Source organism: Lepidochelys kempii, chromosome 7, assembly GCF_965140265.1.
Source record: "Lepidochelys kempii isolate rLepKem1 chromosome 7, rLepKem1.hap2, whole genome shotgun sequence".
NCBI lineage: Eukaryota > Metazoa > Chordata > Testudines > Cheloniidae > Lepidochelys > Lepidochelys kempii.
In genome coordinates, this window is record NC_133262.1 from 45,478,685 (window position 1) to 45,499,279 (window position 20,595).

Sequence of the window (20,595 nt, forward strand, 5' to 3'; positions counted from 1 at the left end):
GTTTAAACTTCATCCAACAGTTATTTAGATAGATAATTATGGGTTTTTTAAAAACCCTGAATTTGTTATTACTACATAATTTATATATTAACACAGTTATCTAAATTATATAACAACGTAGACTGGTTTAAATTATTTTTGAAATGCTTTGAATGTGAGTGAATTATTTTTTAAAAAATTAAGATTACAAATAAAAGTAGGTTTCAGAGTAGCAGCCATGTTAGTCTGTATCCGCAAAAAGAAAAGGAGTACTTGTGGCACTTAGAGACTAACAAATTTATTTGAGCATAAGCTTTCCTGAGCTACAGCTCACTTCATCGGATGCATGCAGTGGAAAATACAGTGGGGAGATTTTATATACATAGAGAACATGAAACAATAGGTGTTACCATACACACTGTAACGAGAGTGATCAGGTAAGGTGAGCTATTACCAGCAGGAGAGAAGAAGTTAAAAAAAAACAAACAAAAAAACCCCTTTTGTAGTGATAATCAAGGTGGGCCATTTCCAGCAGTTGACAAGAATATGTGAGGAACCGGGGGGGGGGGGGGGGGGAATAAACATGAGGAAATAGTTTTACTTTGTGTAATGACACATCCACTCCCAGTCTTTATTCAAGCCTAATGTAATGGTGTCCACTTTGCAAATTAATTCCAATTCAGCAGTCTCTTGTTGGAGTCTGTTTTTGAAGATTTTTTGTTGAATAATTGCAACTTTTAAGTCTGTAATCGAGTGACCAGAGAGATTTAAGTGTTCTCCGACTGGTTTTTGAATGTTATAATTCCTGACGTCTAATTTGTGTCCATTTATTCTTTTACGTAGAGACTGTCCGATTTGGCCAATGTACATGGCAGAGGGGCATTGCTGGCACATGATGGTATATATCACATTGGTAGATGTGCAGGTGAACGAGCCTCTAATACTGTGACTGATGTGATTAGGCTCTATGATGGTGTCCCTGAATAGATATGTGGACACAGTTGGCAATGGGCTTTGTTGCAAGGATAGGTTCCTGGCTTAGTGTTTTTGTTGTGTGGTGTGTGGTTGCTGGTGAGTATTTGCTTCAGGTTGGGGAGCTATCTGTAAGCAGGGACTGGCCTGTCTCCCAAGATCTGAGAGAGTGATGGGTCGTCCTTCAGTATAGGTTGTAGATCCTTGATGATGTGCTGGAGAGGTTTTAGTTGGGGGCTGAAGGTGATGGCTAGTGGCGTTCTGTTATTTTCTTTGTTGGGCCTGTCCTGTAGTAGGTAACTTCTGGGTACTCTTCTTGCTCTGTCAATCTTTCTTCACTTCAGCAGGTGGGTATTGTAGTTGTAAGAATGCTTGATAGAGACCTTGTAGGTGTTTATCTCTGTCTGAGGGGTTGGAGCAAATGCGTTTGTATCATAGAGCTTGGCTATAGACAATGGATCATGTGGTGTGGTCTGGATGAAAGCTGGACTCATGTAGGTAAGTATAGTGTCAGTAGGTTTCCGGTATAGGGTGGTGTTTATGTTACCATCGCTTATTAGCACTGTAGTGTCCAGGAAGTGGATCTCTTGTGTGGAGTGGTCCAGGCTGAGGTTGATGGTGGGATGGAAATTGTTGAAATCATGGTGGAATTCCTCAAGGGCTTCTTTTCCATGGGTCCAGATGATGAAGATGTCATCAACGTAGTGCAAGTAGAGTAGGGGCATTAGGAGATAAGAGCTGAGGAAGCATTGTTCTAAGTCATCCATAAAAATGTTGGCATACTGTGGGGCCATGTGGGTACCCATAGCAGTGCCGCTGATTTGAAGGTATGCATTGTCCCCAAATGTGAAATAGTTATGGGTGAGGCCAAAGTCACAAAGTTCAGCCACCAGGTTTGCTGTGACATTATCAGGGATACTGTTCCTGACGGCTTGTAGCCTATCTTTATGTGGAATGTTGGTGTAGAGGGCTTCTACATCCATAGTGGCTAGGATGGTGTTATCAGGAAGATCACCGATAGATTGTTGTTTCCTCAGGAAGTCAGTGGTGTCTCGGAGGTAGCTGGTAGGGTAGGGACTGAGGAGGGAGTCTACGTATCCAGACAGTCCTGCTGTCAGGGTGCCAATGCACTGAGTGAGTTATAGGAAACTCTGCTTGTATTCAAGATTTCCTGCAGTTAGCAAGGTGGTTATGTTTTAAAGACATTTTTGCATGTAAAGATCTTTGCAGCTCACATAAATCTTTATTGAAAAATATTTGGAAAACTTGATACACAGGAGAGTGCTTTGTAGCAAGAAAATATCCTTTCTTTGATGTTCATTTGATTTTTTTTTGTGCCTGACTTATGGACATGCAGGTGATTGGACAGGAGGCAGGAGAATGAATGCAAGGGCAGATCACAGAGGAAAGGTGAGGAGGGGAATATGATGGAAAAGGGGAAACTCAAAGGGTAGAGTCAAAACTGTAATGGGAAATGGATGGCAGTTCCCCATCTTAGGGGTATGGAGAGAGTAAGTAGAGTCACCATCCTAGCAGCCAGTAAATTTTAGTGTTAATTAAGGGTTGACTTTTCAATCTGATATTCTCTCTTGCATCCTGGCAGAAGAGCAGAGGGGAGTTGGAAAGTCCAAAGGCTGATTAAAAAACACAGTTTGGCCCCCAAATCCATTAATTTTTTTAAAAAATTGAATCTCATGATTTTTGATGTCATGTAGTTGGCAATAGCTGATATGGAGTTTTTGTAAAAAGTCTGAGCAAGGTTACAACCTATCTTGGGGCAGTTGTTGAAGTGAAGTATCAGTCAGTGTCCCTTCAGAGAGATGGCCATTTTAAACTTTCTGATCTTTAGGGTCTTTTCCCTTGATGGTTTTATACTCAGTACAAGGGAAGAGCGTAGTGAAGCAAGACACCAGCGCGACGCCTCCTGCTGGTCATTTTGGGAATTAGCTCAATTCCAGCTCCGGGGCTCCCTCTGCTGGCCGGTGTCTTGCCTTCCTCAGGCCCTGTGTCCCTCCCAGACCCCCTTTTACCTCGGGGTTCTGTCCCAGCAGTACCCCCACACTTTGGGTCTCCCCTCCCAGGGGAATCCCCAATCCTCTATCCTCACCTTGCCTCAGTGGCTACTGCCAGTAATTATCTAGCCCCTTTCACTGGGGCAGACTGCAGTCTGTAATGGCCACTCATCATTGGCAAGGGAGTGAGACCTGCTGCCTTTGCCTTTGCCTATCCCCGGGCTGCGCCTCTGCATCTCCAGTACCTTTCGTAGGCTTTCAACAAGACCTGCAGCCTGGTGGTTTACCAGGCTGGAGCTCCCCAGCTCCCTTTTCCCTTCCCCAGCACTGCTGTGCTTTCTCCCACTCAGGTACCTTACTTCCCACTCCAGGGCTAGAGTGAGACTCCTCTGTCTCCTGGCCCCACAGACCTTTTATTCAGGCCAGCTGTGGCCTGATTAAGTCAGCCACACCTGGGGCCAACAACCTCGCCAGGCTCTCAGAGCTGCTCTTAATCCCTTTTACGGTGGAGTGGGGCAGCCACCCCACTACAAAGAGTCATTGAGAAAAATGATAAGAGAAACCCTTCTCAAGACGTCATCCATCTGAAGGCGATTGTAGCTTCTGAACTGTTGAGAACACTGAGAAACGGCAACTCTTTTGAAAAAGGGCTGTTCTTTGTGAAATTCTCTGTCAGACCATTGTATCAGCCTTTGCTGAAAGAAAAACTTTCAATTATGAAAAGTAATGGGAAAAATGACCATTAATAAGAAAAAATCAAATATGGGCTTGTGGCAGGGCAGGACTCGCCCCTGCGGCACCTCCTACTGGTTGTCCAGGGAATTAGTGTTGAGCCTCTGGGGCGCCCTCTGCAGGCTGGTGTCCTGCTTGCCGCGGGGCCCCGAGTCTCTCCCGGACCCTGGTGCCCCTTTCACACCGGGGTGGTGCCCCCTGGCAGTGCCTCCACAGATCTGGGTCTCCCCCTGCGGGAACCCCCACCCTCTATCCCCACCTCGCCTCAGTCTTTGGTTACTGCCTGTCACCATCTGCAGCATAATTCCCACTCATCATCGGCAAGGAGGGTCTGGACCTGCTGCTTCTGCCTACCCTTGGGCTGCCCTCTGCAACCTCAGTACCCTTTTCCTAGGCCTTCATCAAGGCCTGCAGCCTGGGGGTTTCCCAGGCCAGAGCTCCCCAGCTCCTCTGGCCTTTCCCCAGCCCTGCTCCACTTTAGGTACCCTGCTCAGCTCCCAGCAGTCAGGCCCCTCCCTCTTAACATGTAGATAGAAACTGTCCTCCTTGCCCACGGCCCTTCGATAATGGACAGCTGGGCCCTGACTGGGGTGTGGCCACAGCTGTGGCCATTTCCCCAATTAGCTGAGGCTTGCTGCTTTCCCTAGCAGCAGCCCTCTCCCAGGGCTGATTTCAAGCCCTTCAAGGCAAGACCAGGTGACCACCCCACTACAGAAAGGAAAGGTCAGTCTGTTCAGGCTGCCCTGCTGGGTGGAGCTCTCTCCCTTCCTGGGCTGCTGCTGCTGCTGGGAGCTCCCTCCCTGGGCTGTTACTGCTGGCTGGAGCTCTCTGCCTCCCTCCCTGGAGGGCTGCTGCTGGCTAGGACCCCTTCTGGGAGCTGCTGCTGCTGCTGCTGTTGTTGCTGCTGTGGGGAGGAGGGGCCTTGCCGGCCTGTCTCCCCATCCCCACCCCTCTGGAGGGAGAAGAAGCGAGGACCCCACCACCACCATTGTCACCCCTTCTGCCTGGGTCCTCACCTGGCTGGCCACCGCCCGCTTGCTGCAGCTTCTAGGCTTGCTGCCTCGTCGAGACCACTGCAAGGAATTGTGGACAGGGTCGGTTATTGGACTGAGTGACTTTAACAGGTGGTGGTAGCCTTTTGCTGCTGTGGGGGGCTGGGGGAGAGGTGTGGAGCGCTCCCCTAGTCCTACTGCTTCCCACCACATCTTCCTTCACCACCACCACCACCCCTTTTTGCCACTACCCCCTCCGTCAACCCAGCTGACCATTAACACCTGCTGCTCTCCCCTCGACGGGGCTGCCTGCTTCTTCACCCACCATCATCTGGGACTGTTTCCAGCAGCAAGCAAGGACTGGAGTGAGCCCTACAAGCGCTCGTGGGTGCGCTCCCCCCCCTTTTTTGTTTGGACGTGGCCCCTCTCCCTCAGTTGCATTTGGGTGGGAGGGTCTCCCCATTACCCCCCCAGCCCAGTTTTTCTCCTCCCTTCCTCTCGTAGCTCCCTGGAAGATTTTTCCCGGGTTGTTTGCCTGTCCCACCCTGACCCCATCCTAGGTTCCTGGGTTTGTTTGTATGCCTGCCCTGCCCCAAGCCTTGCAAGTTTGTTACTTTGCCTGCCCCGCCCTTCCCGAGGAGTTGAGTTTCCCCCCTTGTGCTCTACTTGCCCCGCCCTCAGTTGTTTCCTGTTCCCCCTGACTCCCGCTGACCCCTGCCCTGTCCAACCCGCAGTTTGGTGTGCCCATGTCCCCTTTCGGAGCGCTTGTGCCCTCCCTCCCCCCCGTTTTTTAAGTTGTTTACCCTGATCACTGCACCTCCCCGATGCAATTATAGTCCTTCCCCTTCCGAGTGCAGCCGGAGGAGCCGGTGCCCTGCCCTATGCCTGTGATTGTCCCCCTCTCCTTTGTTGTCCCCATGTCCTCCTGTTGTTAGCACCCTCCTCCCCTGCCTGCAGCCTAGTGGGAGGAGTGGTTGCTTTTTGCCTTCCCCCCCGGTACCCTCCTACAGTTTCCCCCCCCCCCGCTCATGCTGGTGCCCTCCATCCTGTATACAGTCTAGCAGGGAGGAGTGGTTGGCCCTGTCCCACCTTCGCTATTCCCAATACCCTGTTTGCTGGACCCTCCTCCCCGCCTGCCGTCTACTGGGGAGGAGCAGTTGTCCATTGTCCCACCCCCGATTTAGGGCCGCCTCCTGCCTCTTTCCACCATGGAGAAGGACCCTGCCTCTGCCCCTGGTCCCGTCCCAGGCCCTGCTCCTGCCCCCACTGCTCCCATAGTTCCTCCCCTGCCACCACCCTTGCCCATCCCAGCGGCTACTTTCTCGACCACCACTAGCCTAGACTCCGTCGCTGCCATGGCTGCCCCTTCCATTGGCAAAAAGGGCCAGGGGAATAAAAAGGGCAAAGGCCCCGCCCGGAAAACAAAACCTCCTGTTGGCGGGGCTGCCCTCCCTGCCGCGGCCCTGACATCTGCCACAGCTCCTTCCTCCCGAGCCGTTCCCTCCACCAGCTCTGGGGGCGCTCCATCCCTAGCCCTCAGAGCGTATGCCCAAGTGGCCGCCGCCCCCCTGCATGCCACCACGCCATCTGCCCCAACTGCCGGCTCCGGTACCATTCCTGGTGGCTGGGGCCCCTTCCCCTCGCTGACCAGGAGGCATGGCGTCTGCTGCCTCCTGGTGTCTGCCTCGCCCCACGTTGAAACGTACATGCAGGCATTGGCATGGGTGGTAGGGCCCATGGCCATCGTGGTGGTCTCCAAGATGTATGGTAAGGTTGTGCTCTTCCTAGCGTCGGAGGCCGCCGCTAAGGAGGTGGTAGAGAAGGGCACAGTGGTGCGGGGTGTGTTCGTAGCCCTAGAACACCATAAATCGTGCGGCGCCCATAAATCGTGGGCTCGATCCCTCCCCTCCGACGAGGAGGGAGAGGAGGCCCCCTGAAAAATGCTGCGGGAGGCTGATGCTGTTACATCTTTTGCTGTGCCTCCGGATGGAGCTCAGCAGGAGACGCTGGCTATGGCAGCCATGGCAGCAGACAGAGGTGTCACCGCCCCCCTTATTGAGTACCCTCCCTAGGAGGCCTCTGTAGGAGTTCCCCTGGCCCCTTTGCCATCTGCGCCCCCTACCATTGTCGATACCGGAGCTATTACTGCCCAGGCTCCTGACGGGGAGGACTCTGGGGCCGCAGGGACTGGATTTACCTCCGTATTCGAGGATATTGAGGCCCTGGGTCTTACCCCGGTCACCCAGAGGGAGGACGACCCCCAGTCAGCGGGCCTCGATCTGGGTGGTGGCTCAGTTCCACCACCCCCTCCTCCTTCTCCCTGCCCCTCACTCCCAACTGTAGCCCCTGCTCTGGTCCTGGGGGCGCCCCCGGCTCTCCCTAGAGGCGACGGCTGATGCCGAGCGGTCCGGCCCTGAGCCTGTGGGCGTGCCCTCTAGCGCCCGGACGGAGCAGTTGGCTTCCCCTCCGGAGGGGGGCCCCACTGAAGTTTCCGTAGTGCCTGACACCGTGGCTGTGGGTGACGTGTTTCTCACAGCTCCCGTGCCCGGCGTCGACGCTGGCCTCTCTCTGACCCCGGTCCCGTTGTCCCCCGCTCCTGGCCGAGAGGAGCCGCACCCTGATAGCCCGGTTGCCGGGGACCGCGAATCCATCAGTGTCCCCGTTCCTGTTCCTACCCCTGCTCCCGGCCCCTTTCCTGCCCCGGTCCCAATATCAGCCGTTGTCCCTGCTCCCGCCCCTTCTTCTGTCCTCGCCCCTGGCCCGGTCCCCGCCCCGTCCCTGATCCTATTTCCGTACCCGATGAGTTGCTCGCCCCCTTCCCTGCCGCCGCCCCTGAGGTTGTCTCGTTTCCTCTGTCTACGGACAATTCTCAGGGGGCGGTTTTCGTGTTCCCTCTTTCTAACATCATGGGGGCTGCACTATTCCCTCCGCCACTCCCTCCTGTGCCGGGGATGGGGACAGGCTGCCCGGTGCAACTACGCTGGGGTTCCGCTCCATGCTTCCCCGTCTCTGCAGGCCGCGAAGATCTTTTAGGGGCCTTACCGGAGGGCGGCGGCGGGTTGGCTGCCGCGTCCCCCTCTGCGCTGAGGGAAGAGCTGTGCCATTTCCTGCTGGACACTCGTGGTTCAAAGGGCAAGATGCAGCTCGCCCTCCAGCGCTGGGGGGACTTCCATCGTGTCCTCCGGGCTGTGAAGGGCCTTTTGGGGGAGGAGAGAGGTACCGGGAGGCAGGGCCTCACAGCCTACCAGCAGGCACGTAAATTCCGCAACTCCCTGATGACCTTTGGGGTCGAACATGGGTTGTTGCGGGGCCCGCTGGAGGCCGTCAATTCCCCTGCCCGTGAGGATTCACCCCGGCCCTCCCTATGAAGGATACCATCTTTGCTACGTTGAACACCAGGGGTTGTACCGTGGGTCTCCTCAGGAGCCAGGTGCTCTCCTTCCTTTGGGAGGGGGTACTCTGTGATCTTCCTGCAGCAGACCCACACGGCTCCAGCCGTCGAGGCTAGCTGGCGGCTGGAATTGGGGGATGACGTTTACCGTAGCCACCTCGTGTCTCGTTCGGCTGGGGTGGCCATCCTGTTCTCTCCCGAGCTATGGCCCGAGGTGCTGGGGGTAGCCGAGGTCATGCTGGGTCGCCTGTTGCATGTCCGGGCCTGCGTAGAGGGGCTAAGATTAAACCTGGTCAACGTTTACGCCCCGAACGCAGGCCCGGAACGAGTGCATTTCTATTGGCAGGCGTCGGCCTTCCTCGGCACCCTGGATCCTCACAAGTGCCTGGTCCTGGGCGGGGACTTCAACACCACCCTCGTGGAGTGGGACCTCTCAGGAGTCGAGACATCCCAGGCAGCCACAGGCGTCCTCAGGGAGATCGTGGATCATCACTCCCTGGTGGACGTCTGGTGCGACCACCACCCGGACGACGATGTTACCTTTACTTATGTCCAGGTGGAGGGAGATCGGTTGCGCCAATCCCGGTTGGACTGCATTCATATCTCGTGTTTCCATCTGGCACGAGCGTACGCCTCTGGCGTTTGGCTGGCCCGGTTCTTGGATCACCACTTGGTGACCGTGACAGCCTTTCTCAGTCTGGAGAGGTCGGGGCTGGCCTATTGGCATTTTAATATCAGCTTGCTGGAGGACGTGGGCTTTGTGACTTCCTTCTGGGAGTTCTGGCTGGCCTGGCAGGGGCAGCAGCGTGCTCTTCCCTCAGCGAGGCGGTGGTAGGATGTGGGGAAGGTGCGCACACAGCTCTTCTGCCAAGACTACAACTGGGGCGCCACCCGGCGGAGGGATGCGGTGATAGGGCAGTTGGAGCGGGAGATTTTAGAGCTAGAGAGGCGTCTCGCCTCTGGCCCCGAGGATCCACCTCTCTGCGCAGCATACTAGGAGAAGCATGAGGAGCTCTGGGCCCTGGAGGACCATTGAGCCCAGGGCGCTTTTGTTCGATCCTGCATCCGCCTCCTTTGGCAGATGGATCGCGGCTCCCGCTTCTTCTACGCCCTGGAGAAAAGGAGGGAGGCCAAAAAGCATGTCACCTGCCTCCTGGCAGAGGACGGGACCCCCCTCACAGATCCAGAGGAGATGCATGTAAGGGCCAGGGCCTTCTACGCTAACCTTTTCTCCCCGGATCCGACTGACGCCGATGCCCGCAGGGTGCTCTGGACCGAACTCCCAACAGTCAGTGCGGGCGACCGAGACCAGCTGGAGCTGCCTCTCTCTCTGGCTGAACATTCGGAAGCCCTCCGTCACATGCCCACTAACAAATCTCCAGGTATGGACGGGCTGACCGTGGAGTTCTACCGCATGTTCTGGGACGTCCTTGGCCCAGACCTTGTCATCATCTGGGCCGAGTCCTTGCAAAGCGGGGTCCTCCCTCTCTCGTGCAGGCGAGCTATGCTCGCCTTATTGCCAAAGAAGGGGGACCTCCGCGACTTACGGAATTGACGTCCCATCTCGCTCCTCAGCACGGACTACAAGGTCGTAGCGAAGGCCATCTCGCTGCAGCTTGGGTCCGTGCTGGCGGACTTGGTCCATCTCAACCAGACCTCCACCGTCTCAGGCTGGTCCATCTTTGACAACTTGTATTTGGTCCGGGACGTCTTGGAGCTGGGGCGTAAGGATGGTCTGTCGTTCGCCCTCCTGTCCCTGGACCAGGAGAAGGCGTTCAACAGGGTGGACCACGGGTATCTCCTGGGCACCCTGCGGGCGTTCGGCTTCTGGCCCCAGTTTGTGGGCTTTCTCCAGGTGCTGTACACTGACACGGAGTGTTTGGTCAGGCTCAACTGGACCCTGACTGAACCGGTCAGCTTCGGGTGGGGGGTACGGCAGGGGTACCCCCTTTTGGGTCAGCTGTATGCTCTGGTGATGGAGCCCTTCCTCAGTCGGAGGTTGATGGGGTTGGCGCTTTGGGAGCCGGAGCTGCGGCTGGTCCTGTCGGCATACGCCGATGACGTGCTCCTCGTGGTCCAGGACCCGAACGACCTGGTTTATTTGGCTGCCTCCTCCGCCCGGGTCAGCTGGGTCAAGAACTCTGGCCTAGTGGTTGGGGATGGGTGGCAGGCGAGCTCCCTCCCACCCGCGCTTCAAGCCATCCGGTGGAGTGCAGGTCCGCTGCTCTATCTTGGCATTTATCTCTTCACCACGCATCCTTCTCCGCCGGAGAACTGGCAGGATTTGGAGGCCAGGGTGGGTGAGCGACTGAGGAGATGGACAGGACTGTTCCGGTGTCTCTCCCTGTGAAGGAGAGCTCTGGTGCTGAACCAACTGGTTCTGTCCATGCTCTGGCACCGACTCAACACCCTGAGCCTGGCCCCGAGGATCCTGGCCAGGCTCCAGAGGATGGCTCTGGAGTTCTTCTGGCTGGGGCTGCACTGGGTCTCTGCAGGGGCTCTGAGTCTTCCCCTGGAGGAGGGAGGACAGGGTCTAGTTTGCTTGCGCAGCCAGGTCCATGTCTTCCGTCTCCAGGCCCTGCAAAGGCTCCTTTATGGTGCAGGTAGTCCAGCGTGTAGTATGTTGGTGCACGCCTTCCTCCGCCACCTCTGCTTTCCCTTCCAACCCCCAGGCGCGTACTCCAGTAGGTGAAGGCCGCCTTGTCACCCAATTCTCTCACTTTCCTGTGGTAAGCCCTGTAAGAGGATGTTCCCCGCCCACCCCTGGCCCTCCGGACATTTTTCTTGGGCCCCTGTTCCACGAGCCCCCCCCCCCCCCCGGCCTCTCCGCTCCCACACATTCCCTGCAGCCAGTCCGGTTTTGAACCGCACCCAGAAACCATCTGTACACGCTCGTGCTCCATACGTTACATTTCCTCACCCTCATGTCCCGCCCTGACACCAAATGGCGGGACTATCTTCCACCTAAAGAGGGTGAGGAGCCCCGGTGGGCCAGCCTTTATTCCATCTTGGTCCCACGGCCCGCCGGGGACGTTAGTTGGCGGCTCCTTCATGGAGCCATGAGCACTGGCATGCACCTGACGCAGTTCACCACTACAGCGGAGGCCTGCCCCTTTTGCGGTGTGAGGGAGAACCTGGCGCATGCCTGTCTCGAATGTGCCAGGTTGAAGCCCCTAGTCTGGCTCCTCCAGAACCTCTTGTTGAGGTTCTGGCTGCACTTTTCCCCACACTTGTTCCTCTTTGCACACCCTATCTGTGGCCCCACGAAGTCGCGAGACCTCCTCGTCAACCTCCTTCTGGCTCTGGCCAAAGTCTCCATCTACAATACCAGGAGGAGGATGTTGGACGAGGGGGTCCTCTGCGACTGCGGGGCCTATTTCTGTTCCTCCCTAGTTTCATGCATCTGGGCAGAGTTCCACTGGGCTGTGTCCGCTGGCTCCCTCAACAGCTTTGAGGAGCAGTGGGCTCTGTCCAGGGTTCTCTGCTCGGTGTCCTCCTCCGGTATCCTCATTTTGAACCTCTGAGGTTCAAACCTCAGACCTCACTCTGGTCCCTGTTTTTCATTAGTTGCCCCCTGTAATCAGTTGGTCCCTGGGTCCAGTGGTCCTTCCCGCTAGGCTGGGGGAAGGGCCTTTAGCAGTGGGTGGGCTTGCGCCCACCCACTTCCCAGGTTTTCCAATAAGACCCTGCTACAGGCCGATACGTATAATTTCAGTTACTTTTATTTGAAGAGTCTTTTATGCTGTTACTGAGATTATTAGAGGCAAAGGTCTGACACTGGGTACTCAATTTCTTAAAGGACCCAATTTTAATTATTTTTCATTCCTAAAGTAATTAAAAAATTGTAAACTGTGAAAAATCATTCTGTATGTGAACTGCTGTCATAAATATAAAGGGAAGGGTAACCACCTTTCTGTATACAGAACTATAAAATCGCTCCTGGCCAGAGACAAAAACCCTTTCACCTGTAAAGGGTTAAGAAGCTAGGATAACCTCGCTGGCACCTGACCAAAATGACCAATGAGGAGACAAGTTACTTTCAAAGCTGGGGGGTGGGAGGGAAAACAAAGGGTCTGTCTGTCTGTGTGATGCTTTTGCCAGGAACAGAAAAGGAATGGAGTCTTAGAACTTAGTAAGTAATCTAGCTAGATATGCGTTAGATTCTGTTTTGTTTAAATGGCTGGTAAAATAGCTGTGCTGAATGGAATGTATATTCCTGTTTTTGTGTCTTTTTGTAACTTAAGGTTTTGCCTAGAGCGGTTCTCTATGTTTTGAATCTGATTACCCTGTAAAGTATTTACCATCCTGATTTTACAGAGGTGATTCTTTTACTTTTTCTTTAATTAAAATTCTTCTTTTAAGAACCTGATTGCTTTTTCATTGTTCTTAAGATCCAAGGGTTTGGGTCTGTGTTCACCTATGCAAATTGGTGAGGATTTTTATCAAGCCTTTCACAGGAAAGGGGGGGTAGGGCTTGGGGGGATATTTTTGGGGGAAGACATCTCCAAGTGGGCTCTTTCCCTGTTCTTTGTTTAATACGCTTGGTGGTGGCAGCATAGGGTTCAAGGACAAGGCAAAGTTTGTACCTTGAGGAAGTTTTTAATCTAAGATGGTAAGAATAAGCTTAGAGGGTCTTTCTTGCAGGTCCCCACATCTGTACCCTAGAGTTCAGAGTGGGGAAGGAACCTTAACAACTGCAGTAATTTTAAAGAAGATATGCTTTGTTTTTCTGTCCATAACAAACCTGTGTATGCCTCCTTTATGTGCTAGAATCAATTGAGTCTCAACTATAGAGTCAGTATTGATGCCCTCATTAGTTCTGTAATATTTTATTTTTTTTGGTCAGAGGAACTGGGTATGAATATTTATTTTTGATTCTTTAACATACTATCATAGTAGAGAGTGGGAACATGTTATAATCCAGGGCAGGGATCTCCTCTTTATTGGTGTTTGTTTGTAAAATGCCAAGCATAATTAGGCCCTGATATTGAATGGGGCTTGTACATGTAGCCGTAATACAAATGATTAATAACAGTAATATTATGTTAGAATTGCTGATTATTTAAAAAATTGCTTTGTGTACATTTTTATAAGAGGAGATTATTTTAAAAAGAAAAAAACCTCAGTACTATAGTAGTAGTAATAATATACAAAAACAACAGTAAAAGAATCTTAAGGTTGCAATGTCAAGACCTCAGTATTTAGGAAATGCCAGAATTAAGGTTGTCTGTGATTCATTAATTTACTCTTTGTGCATATCCATTATGATAGTCTGCAGTTACACCACCTCATTCGCAATACACCTTCTGACTTCTACAACACTGAGGCATGAGTCCTACAGACAACAGCCTTATTCACTACACATCCCTGATTCATTCCCTGAGCTCTGTCCATTCTGTGCACTGAATGAGGCAGGGGTTTTATGGAAACAGTAGTAGATGATCATATAATTAAATACTTTATCATAATGGATATGTACAAAACCACAGGTTAACAAGTAGCTGTTAAAGACTGTTATCTGTGTAGACTTATCTTCTAGAGGGGTATGAGACACAAACTTTGGGTTTTATAATTATTTGCTAGACAGCAGAGAAAAGTTGAGACTCAGGAATCCTGGGTTCAATTTGAGTTCTGGAGGGGAGTATGCTCTCGTGTTTACAAACCCTCCTGTGTCTCTCCCCTCCCCCATCTGGTTCCATCACTGCCTCTCCTCAGAGCTCTTAACCTTCTCTCCAATTCCCACAGCTCCTGTCCTCATCCTCTGCTCCTATCCCTGCCTTCTTTAGTTCCTGCTCCTATATCCTCTGTCCCTATCCTCCCCCATGCTCCTATCCCTTCCTCCCTTGCTCGTGTTCCTGTTCCGTCCCCCTGTCTGCTCCTCTTCCCCTTCCTCAGCCCCCATGCCTCTGCGTGTCAGTCAAGCTGCTTAATACTTCTCCACACTGCCTGTGTGCTAGCAAGGAGCATTGAGAACACAGGAGAGAAGGTCTCCCTGTTCTCAGTTCTGGTGCCTGATGCCACAGTGTTCCCCAGCAATGAGGATGAGTAATTGCAATAAAAGTTCTGATGAGCCCAGGTTTCCTGGGATGGAGCATGCTCAGTGCGGATGGAATCTTTGGAGAATTGAGCTGCTGAACTCTAAGAAATTTCTTCTGAATATGTGTAAATATGTGAAACTTTTTATTCAGAGGTTAACTCATTCAGATTTGGGCAGTTTTCCTTGGGATAACAAAAGGCATGTGTCTGACACCCGTGCAATCTCAGTTGCCAGATTTCTGCTCCAGAGCATGGAGATACTAGAATTTCTCAATGAAGTGATTGAGAAAAAATTTTAAATAGGCAAAACACATCTTGTTCTCAGAAACAGCTAACCCATTTTGGTTGATTACCCTGATGCAAACACCTGGCATATAAAATTTCAGCCTGAATGTTGAAGTTTGGGAAAATTTAAGCAGCTGAAAACTGGGTTTTAAAATGGAAAAGGTTAAACAACTGTAACTGTAGGCATAGCTACCAGCTCTGCCTATAATAATAAATAGTAACATCAACCGAAATATATTACGATTGTGGCACGAAAAGGGAAAAAAGAAAAGGAATCTGTGCTTCACTCCCCTTGGCTAGATATATTTCCTAGGGTTGACTGTTTTCTCAGTCTCTGTCCATTTGTTTCTCTCACTCAGCTCTCCAGTATCAACCTTGTTGGTCTTTCAGCACCATCAGTTTTGATTTTTTCCTGTTTTTGTTGCTGATGCTAGCTTACATAAGGTGAAATTATTCTCACCTGTTGGTGAAGCTCAGGTAGCTTGTGGAGAATGAAATTTGAACCCCTTGTAGCCCTTACTGCAGGCTGTTGTTGGAATACTACTATCTGGAGCTCTTGTGTGACACTTGAATGGGATTTAAGCGTAATAATTGGATTTGTGCAATTGTAGATCCTGAGGTCCATTCCTTGACTTGTTTCCATCACTGTCCTTTAGAGACACTGCCACTGGGCACCCCATCCAAGCATAGTGCAACTGCAGTGTTTAAGTAGTGTGAAGGGCCTTGCTGACTCCTGTCATCCAAGATACAGCTCCTGGTGTTCCCATTGTGACCTTTGGCATTGTTTGTGCAACTTAACTGATCCCACACCAGAGAAACCGTGACAGGGCAGTGTTTACACAGTATACGTCCTTTCCACACGTTTGCTTTCCTGATTAAATGTTGAACCTATAAAATTCAAGTGTGTTAGAAATGTACTGGAATGTCTTCTCCCATGTAGGAAAGATGTTCAGGCTGAATTATTGCCTGTGTGCTGAATGTGTACTCACCACAGCTGCTAATGGTTCCAAGTAGTTTAAAGAGACTACAAACACTAAGCTGTTTCTGTCCTTCATGGGAATAAGCAGGAGTACAAGATTCTTATGGCTTGTGGTCACTGCAGAGTAAAAATCTTTCAAGAGTTAATAACCTATGTGAGCTATAGTGTCTGTTTCAAAGATTACTCTTGGGGGAATTCTCTGCCACTATGCATGCACAGAATTTATGTCCCCCGCAGATTTCTTTGATTCCCCACAGAAAAATGACTTTCTGCTGAGGAAGCAAAGGGAAGTCACAAGAGCGGTCACACAACTTTCCCCAGCAATATGTTTTGGATACCTAGGGCAGCCGGCAGAGTGGTAAATCACTGTGGGGCAAGAAGTGGGACTGGGGAAGTCCTGGTTGGTGTCTCCTACCCTGTGCTGGACTCGGTTGCTAGTCCGGGCTGGGCTGGGGAGGACAGGACTTACTCTTCCCCTGCACGGCATCTGGGACCGGGTCAGACCCACCCCAGATTTCTCTCCTGGCTGCAGGAAGTTCTGCAAACTCCATCTCTCCCCCTGCTTCCTGCACCCATTACTCCTCAGCTGCAGGGGGAGGGATCCCTGTACAGGGAGCTGCTCTTCCATCCGCCCAACCCCTGTGAATCCAGACCCCCTTATACTCAGACCCTCTCACTGAGCCTAACCCCCCTGCACTCAGAACCCACCTTGATGGACCTGACTACTCCGATGAGACACCCATATCCCCACCTCACTGAGCTCCAACCAGTTGCACCTGGATCCCCACTCCACTGAGCTCCCCCCCGCCGAGCTACCCCCCTGCCGAGCTCTATACGCCCACACCCAGAAACTCCCCACCACTGAGCCCCAACCACCTTCACCTGGACCCCCCTGCAGAGTCCCATTACCATTGCCCCCAGAACCCTGCAACAAGCCCCTGTGCATCCAGATCCCCCACTGAGCCTCCTGCACCCAGATTGCCCCACACAAAACCCTCTCAACCCACACCTGGATCCCTCCCCCCACATACTAAGCCCCTCCACACTTGGATCCTGTCTTGCTGAGCCTGTCTGCTCACACCTGGTGCACCTGGCACGGAGGCGCAGGCCCAGTCCTTGCACTGTCAGGGTAGGGTGTAGCCTCCCTGCTGAGTCAGTGTCCTGGGGCGGAGAGCTGTACAGTGATATCCCACCTCTGTGCAGCTAGTGGCCTGTGTTCCCCAATGCTATGCTGGAGCCTCCATATTTATTTGGCAAATAATATTTGCAGAATTTTGCAGAATTTTAAAATATTGTGCGAGAATTTTAATTTTTTTATGCATAATTTTTTGGCACAAAATACATTCAGGAGTAAAAGATGACCTGAGCATTTGGACGGTTTTGCCAGTGGCAGTCAGATTATTTCAGTATAAAAAAATGCAATGCCACAATTTAATACAGTATATTTTGTCCTGTTTTAGGCTGGTACAGAGGAGTTTCCATTAAGAAGCCAAATGTAAAGGTAAGTGTAAATATAGTCTCTATTTTTAACAATTATTTGAGAATGAGGACTTTCCACCTTGCTGTTGCAGCCCTAACCCATGTTCTCCCTCACTCTTAAGACTCCACTTCCCTTTACAAATATTTTGGCATACATAATTGTACTGAATTTTTTTCTGAATTGCTTCTTAGTCATCCCAAAGGTTCAGAGACCTTTTTCATCTGCATACATGTAGGCTGTATTCATTTTGACTTTTTTTTTCAAAAAAGCCCAAATGCCTAAATAAGCCTGTACAATTCTTAATTCAGGATTTTTAAAACAAATTTAAATACTTCACTTTATCAAAATAGAAATATGAGAATTTTTGAAATAAAGCCAATTGGGGAAAAATATTGTTAATGTTTTATATTTCACAGATTTTATAGTCTAATCAAGGAAATTTTGCACCAGGAGGGCTCTTTATGCTGGCTGTGAATTTTTGTTTGTGTTCATGTACGCTTAAGTATACAAAGACACAAGCTATTTCTAACATTCAACTGGCTTTTGTTTAAAATACTGTAATTTTCAATGTAATTTGTAAAAAATATATTAATGAACACTAGTGTCTAATGAATTTTTTGTTTTTTCAAAAATATACCCTACATAATCAATTAATTATATTTTTCTTCTAATAAAACTTCCCTAAGTTGTTGAGCATTTCATTCATTTGTGCATTTATTGTTACATTGTACACTGCATAAATCTGTGTTCACAGTTCTGACCCAAGAGCCATTCAAACCTACCAGTTTCCTAGGTAACCAACACAGTGCCTCAGAAACAGACGGCATAAAGTGGGAGTAAATCAGATGAAGTAAATCCAATTGCATTTCCACCTTTCCAGTATTTCTGTATGGTTAAAATGTGTGTGTTCGCTATTGACTTTCTTGGTGAAGTCACTCTTGTTGGGAAAACCTATGGAAAAATCTGCTTCAAGTTTGTATTTCAATGGAAAGCGATTTTTCCTCCTCTTTATTTTTGTTCCTTGAAAATTCTTAATTTTAGTACTTCAGTGAGTTTTTAAGAGTTGTTGAACTAGTTTATTGTTTAGCTCCTGTGTATATTGCCTGTTTGCTAGCTTTTGATCTCTGTGTGGATGGCTTGTATATTTTCTTGGTGCTGAGCAACTGTGTATTTTGAATCTTGGCATCTTTTTTTCGGGATACTGTGAAAAGTAGGGAAAAGTAGCCATTTTTTTTGGTATGATTGTATTTAAAATGGTGTGTACACAACTAATTGTAGGCAAACCTGGTAGCTGTGCTTGTCGTTCAAGATGCAATGCTTTCCATTATGAGACCTTGTTTTCAGTTACTTACAACTTTGCCAAACATAAACCGTTCAGACTCAAATTTCCTGTGTCAGTTGTTTCTCTCAGGATGAATGTTTTTGGAAAGTTTCAGCTAAAATGTTTCAGCCATTTCTTACAACAAGGCGAGGAAAAATACATTGTTTTGCTCACATCAAAAAAATTCTCAACTCTTTCTTTGAGATACTCTAGCACAGGGATTCTCAAACTTTTGTACTGGAGACTCTTTCACATAGCAAGCTTCTGAGTGTGACCCTCCCCTTATAAATTAAAAACATTTAAAAATATATTTAACACCATTATAAATTCTGGAGGCAAAGTGGGGTTTGGGGTGGAAGCTGACAGCTTGCAACCCCCACCCCGGTGTAATAACCTCATGACCCCCTATGGGGTCTTGAGCCCGAGTTTGAGAACCGCTCTTCTAGCACTTCCATGCTTTGCAGCAGACGTTTGAAATTTGCAAAGGGGTCACTCTGGTGTCAGAGATGTCTTTTGTCACAGTGAAAATCTTCTCAAATTTGGCCAAGTTTATAAGTCCCTGGAAAATCACAGTTTGGACATGATTAATAGAGTTTTGTTAAAGGTTAGCAGCATTATTTTCTGAAGATTCAGTCTGTAAAAAATGTGCTCCACCGCTACAAAGCTCCTATGTGCTGGCAAGGTTATCTGTGCCATCCTGACAGAGCAACTGAGCATGCTGTATCCTAGGCCTGCAGGAGCCATGCAGGACTTTTACCTGCAATTGCTCCTGCTGGCAGCAAAGGGACACTGTGGCACCAGGCACCAGAAGTAAGAGCAGGGAGACTCTCTCCTTTGCTCTCAATGCTTCTGCTTCTGTAGTGGCAGAATGGAAGAGAATGAGAAAGGAAGTTGACTTGAAAGTAGAGGCTGAGGAGCAGAGGGGAGATGTGGAAGTCAGGATGTTGAGTAGCAGGGGTGAAGATGGGAGAGAGAGGAGCAGAGAACAGAAGAAGGAAGTTTGGGAGTGAGAAGGTGAGCAGACTGGGACAGACTGTGTGAGCCTGAGTGGACAAAGTAAACAAAATGGAAAGTGCCTGCTTAATGAGCAGCTATTAGATATTGTTTTCTCTATTGTTTGTTGTGTGGCCCCATGGCTTATTTACTGCACATAGAACATCAAGGTTAGGAGGGACCTCAGTAGGTCATCTAGTCCAGCACCCTGCTGAAAGCAGGACTAATCCCCAACTAAATCATCTCAGCCAGGGCTTTGTCAAGCCTGACTTTAAAAACCTCTAAGGAAGGAGATTCCACCATCTCCCTAGGTAACCCATTCCAGTGCTTCACCACCCCCCTAGTGAAAACGTTTTCCCCAATATCCAACGTAAACTTCCCCCACTGCAGCTTGAGACCATTACTCCTCTTTCTGTCATCTGGTTCCACTGAGAACAGTCTAGGTCCATCCTCTTTGGAACCCCCTTTCAGGTAGTTGAAAGCAGCTATCAAATCCCCCCTCATTCTTCTCTTCTGCAGACTAAATAATCCCAGTTCCCTCAGCCGCTCTTCATAAATCATCTGCTCCAGCCCCCTAATCATTTTTGTTGTCCTTCACTGGACTCTTTCCAATTTTTCCACATCCTTCTTGTAGTGTGGGGCCCAAAACTGGACACAGTACTCCAGATGAGGCCTCACCAATGCCAAATAGAGGGGAATGATCACATCCCTCTATCTGCTGGCAATGCTCCTACTCATACAGCCCAAAATGCCATTAGCCTTCTTGACAAGAAGGGCAGACTGTTGACTCATATCCAGCTTCTCGTCCACTGTAACTCCTAGGTCCTTTTCTGCAGAACTGCTGCCTAGCCGCTTGGTCTCTATTCTGTAGCAATGCGTGGGATTCTTCCATCCTAAGTGCAGGACTTTGCACTTGTCCTTGTTGAACCTTATCAGATTTCTTTTGGCCCAATCCTCTAATTTGTCTAGGTCCCTTTGTATCCTATCCCTACCTTCCAGCATATCTACCTCTCCTCCCAGTTTAGTGCCATCTGCTAACTTGCTGAAGGTGCAATCCATGCCATCCTCCAGATCGTTAATGAAGATATTGAACAAAACTGGCTCCAGGACTGCGCTTGATAATGGCTGCTGAATAGACATGGAGCCATTGATCACTACCCGTTGAGCCCGACGATGTAGCCAGCTTTCGATCCACCTTATAGTCCATTCATCCAGCCCATTCTTCTTTAGCTTGCTTGTAAGAATACTGTGGGAGACCATATTAAAAGCTTTGCTAAAGTCCAGGAAAAACACATCCACTGCTTTCCCCTCATCCACAGAGCCAGTTATCTCATCATAGAAGGCAATTAGATTAGTCAGGCATGACTTGCCCTTGGTGAATCCATGCTGACTGTTCCTGATCACTTTCCTCTCCTCTAAGTGC

The 20,595-nt window shown here is 50.1% G+C and overlaps 1 protein-coding gene across 12 annotated transcripts in view; it reads left to right on the forward strand.

Annotated features, from left to right (window-relative positions):
- The window catches only part of DOCK3 (dedicator of cytokinesis 3), a 585,316-nt gene that overhangs the window by 118,396 nt on the left and 446,325 nt on the right, over positions 1-20,595 (forward strand). For all 12 annotated transcript variants that reach the window (XM_073352483.1, XM_073352491.1, XM_073352484.1 and 9 more), the window contains one exon: positions 16,839-16,879. In XM_073352483.1, the coding sequence (XP_073208584.1) occupies positions 16,839-16,879 (41 nt within the window). The remainder of the gene's footprint in view (positions 1-16,838; positions 16,880-20,595) is intronic.